General features: G+C 45.6%; 1 protein-coding gene across 3 annotated transcripts in view; it reads left to right on the top strand.

Moving 5' to 3' along the window:
- Positions 1–805: 805 nt before the first annotated feature.
- UNC13B (unc-13 homolog B) overlaps positions 806–6,005 on the top strand; it is a 3,024,149-nt gene continuing 3,018,949 nt past the window's right edge. For 2 of the 3 annotated variants that reach the window (XM_086960243.1, XM_086960242.1), the window contains exon 1: positions 806–1,244. In XM_086960243.1, coding sequence (XP_086816369.1) covers positions 1,223–1,244 — 22 coding nt within the window. In that variant the 5' untranslated portion in view covers positions 806–1,222. The remainder of the gene's footprint in view (positions 1,245–6,005) is intronic. The other variant, XM_086960241.1, reaches the window with a different exon arrangement.

The raw sequence follows: 6,005 nt of genomic DNA, 5'->3' as shown, positions 1-6,005 counted from the left end.
TGCGTAAACCCCTATTTATGGACAGGTCAGGTCATTATGAGTTTTGCTTGATTGAACCATCCAATGAGTTAAGTACCTCAAGGTTCATTGCATTTCTTCATGTCAAACCTGCAGAAATGTAACAGGGGAAAAGATTTAACAGGGTAAAAGCATACGGTATTTACTGTATCGTGCATATACTGGTGCGTAAACACCAAAATCTGCTTGTTTTTCCCCATAAACCTATAATAGGTGATATTTATCACACCCAACAAATAACATACCCAGTGGCATCGTTATTTGCCATGTGCGGTGAATACCACCTAAAGTGGTAATCAGGCCTATAGTATCTTCCATGACAGTTGAAGCGGTTTCTAATGTTGAAATGAAGCTTGAACAGAATGACGGTGTGAGGGACTGATTTAACTGAAGAGCAGAGCATATCTTCAAATAAATCTCTTAATTCACCTGTGTCCGTGTCATCTCTCTTCACACAAGTGCCTTTTAGCCTTAGGCTTTACATGAGGTAAAGATAGTTTTTTTTTCTTCAAATAATATGCTTATAAGGAGAAAGACTATTCCTAGTGAAATAGTTTTAAAGTGGATGGTCTGCTTACGAGAGCAGGCAGAAAGGAGATAATGAAAAGCGTCCGCGGTATGAACAAATAAACAGGAAAGAACAGGAGGCAAGCGAACATCACGGAAAATTATAACCCAAGTTGTGTTTCAGAGTGCACCGAGGCCGGCCAGATGGTGAAAGTTTGAGATTCCTGACGGATGTGAAGTTTCCCAGGGAGCGAGCGTGGGAGGGGCCGAGCCTTCCGTCAGGTGAGGCCTCCGCACCTGCCGCCCTCCCTCGCTCGCTCGCCGCCCCGGGCTAACGGCGGCCCAGCCGGAACCGCATCAGGATGAGCCCCGGTCGCAGCAGCACAGAGCCCTAGATCCCTCCGCGGGCGGCGCGAGCGGGGCAGAGCCCAGCCGGGGCCGAGGGACGTCACCTCCAGCTGACGCCGGGCGCAGCACCCTGTGCGCGCGGCGCGGAGGGAGCAGGGGGACAGGTCGCGAGAGAAAGTAGTCCCCGACAGAAGGCGCCGGGCCGGCGCAGGGAGCGGAGTGATGGCGCCGGTTGAGGCGGCCGCCCGGGCCCGGCACAGGGAGCGCAGAGACCGGGCAGCCGCTGCGGACAGGGCGTGAAGACAGCGCCGTAAGCGTGCCCCCGTCCCTGGGGGGCAGGGGCGTGAAGATGACCCTGCTGTGCGTGCGCGGTGAGTGCGGAGGCTCCTCGGGGCTCCTCGGGGTTAACAGGTGTCAGCGGGGGTCCAGGTGTGCTGGAGGCCGCTAACGGACTGGGGAGGAGGGCCCCCTCTAATCTCATCCGCGGTTGCTGGAAGTGTCCGGGAAGGTAGAAGTGTGAGAGGCACTTTTCCTCTCAGTTGCTGCAGGTGCTCGCTGGTGTATGACAAGTGTCCGGAGCGAGAAGGGGCAGGGGTGCAGCAGCTGTGAGAGCAGCACCTCCCTCGGGGGCAGCAGGGTGTCACTCTGGGGGTTGTTACAAGTGTCCGGCGGGAAATGGTTGTTATGGTGTGCTGCCCCAGTGTGTCACCCTGGGGGTTGCAAGTGTCAGGGGCTTCTCGCCGAGCAGGGATTATGGATGCCCCAGAGAGTGCTCACTGGGGTCACTTCAGCTTTACCCAGAATAACACCGACACATCTTCTTACAGTCTGCTTATCCATCAAAGAAGATATGGGGGCAGCTTGCTGCCACGCTTGGGGGTGAAGTGACCGCTGAGTTGTGCTCACTGAGGGTTGGTTGGGGTGTGGAATAATTGTATGGAAGTTTGTTCACCTCGTGGTATAATAAATGCGTGAAAGGCTACTCGGTTAGAAAGGGGAGCTATAGATAGTGCGTAAATTGAGATATAAATAGAAAACGTGTTTGTAATCTGGGCACTCTGGGATCATCGATAGAATAATTGAATAATGCTCTGATCACTGAGGGAAAATGTACAGAATAAGTGTATGAGAGGCTGACTGCTCACCGATTCAGCCTCATACACTTAGTGTATGATAGGCTGACTCTCTAGAGGTGTATTAACAGTAAACGTATGGAGGCTGCTGCTCATCGGTGGGGTAGAATGTGTGTGTACATGAGTCTTTAGTGAGTGAGATATGCAGACAAGAGACAAGAACGAGTTTACAGCTAATGAAGGGAGAATTTATTGTATCTGTTAGAACACAAATATTTCAAAACATGAATTGGCCCTGCCAATAGGTCTGGTTTTCAAGAAATGTTCCTTGATGTAATGTGAAACATTTCAAGTAAATAGCACAGGAATATATATATATATATATATATATATATATATATATATATATATACACACAAAGAATCGTAGAGTAGTATTGTAGGTTAAACTGTCAGGTGACAGTTCCACTGTCAAACTAGACATTAGAATCCATGGGCACTGTCAAACTAGACATTAGAACCCATGGGCATGGGAGTGTGGGGGCGTGTACCTTCTGGATGTTCATGGTGATTCTTCGAAGATCCAGGTCTTGAGGTCCTTCAAGAACGGGGTACGTTATTTATCAGATGTAATAAATTGCACCTATTACAAGTTTTTGGAGTATAGCATGTGGATTTTGATTTTTGAACACACCAAAATCCTCATGATACGGTCAACACTGTATGCTTTTCCCCTGTTAAATTTCTGCAAGTTTGACCTGCCAGAATTAACGAAGGTTGAGGTATTTGTAATGTAAATGTAATGTAAAATAGCTTTTCTATAGAGCATTCTATCACTCCAAGGAGCATCTTGGCGCTTTATGCCAACCTAGAATGAAAAAAGGTGGTATAGCTGGAACAACTCCTGAGAACATAGACCTTACACTAGAGCCCTACAGGCAGTATCAGTGAGCGTAAAGACCCAGGTCTTTAAGGCTTTCCTAAAGAGAGATTCTGATGGAATTCGACGGAGCGCGAGAGGAAGTTTGTTCCAGGCTCTGGAGCCTAACACAACAATGGATTTTCCACCTTTGGTAGCTAGCCTAAATTTTGGAACAACTAGCAAGTTGAGGTGGGAGGATCTCAGATTCCGGATCGGAAGGTGCTGTTTGAAGTTTTTTGAAAGATAGCTAGGTCCTTGTGCGTGATAAGCTCTAAAAGTGATGATCAAAATTTGAAACAGTAAGCGCTTATGGATGGGAAGCCAATGGAGGGCATGAAGAGCAGCCGATGCAGATGATTTCGTGGGCCAGCCCAGAACCAGGCGGGCGGTGGCATGCTGGACCATCTGCAACCTGTGGAGCACGGACTTATTAGCTCCCGCATACAGGCTATTGCAGTAGTCCAGTCTTGATGTAATAAGTGCCACCGCTACCGTCTTTCTTGTTATTTAACTCATCTGATAATTATCAGTTGCGTTACGTAACACTCAATTAGTAATTACGACCCCTGCACAAATGTGGGTTTATGAAGGTGTTGGAAAATAACGACCCATTCGTAGTTCAGGACCATGTAGGTTAATGACTGCCCTCCTACCATCCATGCTGCTGCTAGAGAAAAACAACATACTTTATCTAAGGCACTTTAACAGCATTCAACATTTTTGTGTGTGCCCCTGAAATTTAAAGTTTAGGCAGCTGAATAAATAAAATGATCACTGCTGCCTAGGAACAAGTACTTTTTTTGTGGAAACACACAACTTGTGCCCAATCAAAACATGTACTACTCTCTCCCAAGATGTGGGTGGAGCCACAGCCACTCTTTACTGATGCTCACATAGTTGTGTGGTGACCGCTGCGCTCTAAAGGGCATAGTGAAATGTGCAGTTGGGCTAGTTAATGTTAAATCGCAGTGCCCCTGTGTTAAAGGTAGCAGAGACCGTCATTGCTAAACCTAATATGATACATACATTTGAAACCGGTGTAAGTCTGACTTAACAGCTGTACTAACAAGCATTAGCAAAGCCAATAGGTCTCGTCTTTGTGACTTATTGACTTTGTCAAATCGTTTATAGCCCCACTGCAGAGCATCCACAATGCTGTTCAGCGTGGCTAAAGTAAAAAAAAAAGTTTGTGAATAAGTGCATGCTCCATTCATTTGTGCGCATAAAAACAATGCACTTGTTTTTCGTTGTTTTTAGATTACGAGTTGGATTGGTAGCTAAAAATAAAATAAAACGAGCAAAAGCAATATATATAGATTTTTAAAGCGGACAGACTGGGAGTGGAAGCAAAACTGGGAAGGTGAGGGTAGAGTGAATCAACATGTGGCAGGTTGATGGCTACCGCCGGAGAAACTTGAAAGGGGACTAGAAAATAACAGGCGTGAGGAGGGAGCCCTAGAGGGGACGCAAAAGCAACAAGGGAGGGCAGGAGCCAAAGCAACATGGGGGTTGGAGGTAAGCAATGAGGAGAAGCACACAGGGAAGTGGAGGGCAGGGAGAAGCAATCGGGCAGCAAAAAGCAACACAGTGCTGGGGGAGAAGTGTACATGAGGAAGACAGCTCAAAAACACATGTACTCTAATGGAGTGCTTCACGCAATAGAAAAAAGTAATGATTAAAAAGAAATCTGTGGAAGCAGCATTACCATCCCATCAAAGATATTGTAAATAGACAATGCTCCACAAGTAATGGGAGGGCTTGAAGCCCCTCTATGTTCTTGGTAAGAAACAATATGCCTGGCAAGAGACAGTGCATGCTGTATCTTGTATTCTCAACCTAAAGATGGTACAATAAGGTGTATGATCGGATGAATGGTGGAAGCTTGTTGCAGTGGAGGTATCCTAGAAGTTAAAGATAGACACCTAGATGTAGCTTATAGTGAAGGTAATTTCACAGTATGGCATGGGTACACTTGCATACTAGCGTCAATAACTTGTGTAGATTGAAGTTTTTGTCTGGGAGTCAGCCGACTTGGTGTTGATGAAGTGTGCTGAGGGAGGCTGTACAGGACTCTAGTGATAAAACATTTAAATCTTGCCCAGTGGTGTTCAAGAATACAGACGTAGGACATCTAGTAAACTATTTCAGCCGTCTAATTTAGTAAGTAGACCGATTGTGGTGACTGCACTTATTCTTTCCCGTTTGGATTATGGGAATGCAGTCTATCTTGGGCTTCCTGATGTACTCATCAAAAAACTGCAGGTTGTTATGAATGATGCTGCAAGTTTAATCTATATGCTGCCTAGAAGCGCCAATGCTACCCCAGTATTGAAGCAGCTGCATTGGCTCCTAATGAAAAAACATATTGAATTTAAGGATTTATGTATTGCACATAAATAACAGTATGGCATGGCCCCAGAATATATCAGAGACCACCTGAAGGCTTATTCTCTCAGCCGCCTGCTCCGTTCATCAGACTCTAGTCTTTTAGTCTGTCCACGGTTTACGGGAGCTAGACTGGGTGGCCGAACCTTTTCCGTAATGGCTCCTAAACTCTGGAATAAATTACCAGAGACTCTTCGCAAAGAAACTAGGCTCTTACCTTTTAGGAAGTGCATGAAAACTGTAATATTTAGAGAGGCCTACGGCTAGCCTCTTTTTATGGTCTCCGTTCGCCTCTTTTGGTTCTTGAGTTTCTTTTTCTCTGCTAGACACTGTAGTGCATATGTATTTTGGACTATGTTAACATCTTAGCGCTTAGAGACCTTGGGTATTAGGCGCTATATAAGTATGAATACAAATACAAGTACAAGTAAGTTGATAACATCTGTGGCTGTGTGGAAAGGAGTGAATGGACCCATTTTTCTTATGTATAGCAGGTATTGTGCTGCAGTGGCGGTAATGAAATATTTTATGCAAATAGAAGAACTAAAAAGGCTTCTACATTTTGAAGCAGAGGATGTGAAAGAGTATCGGAAGGGAAGTAGACTGTCTTAGGTGTAGCTGAAGAAGGAAAATTGAGGCCCGCCAACTTGAATGAGTTTAAGATGAGGGACTATAGAGTCACTGAATGACAAAGTATGAAAGCAGTTAAAATATTTGACTTGAGACAGGATAGACGTTTGGAAATGAAAACAT

This window comes from Lissotriton vulgaris, chromosome 3_1 (genome assembly GCF_964263255.1).
Source record: "Lissotriton vulgaris chromosome 3_1, aLisVul1.2, whole genome shotgun sequence".
NCBI lineage: Eukaryota > Metazoa > Chordata > Amphibia > Caudata > Salamandridae > Lissotriton > Lissotriton vulgaris.
Note: the sequence above shows the minus strand (reverse complement) of the source record. Positions and strands in the feature narration are given on the sequence as shown.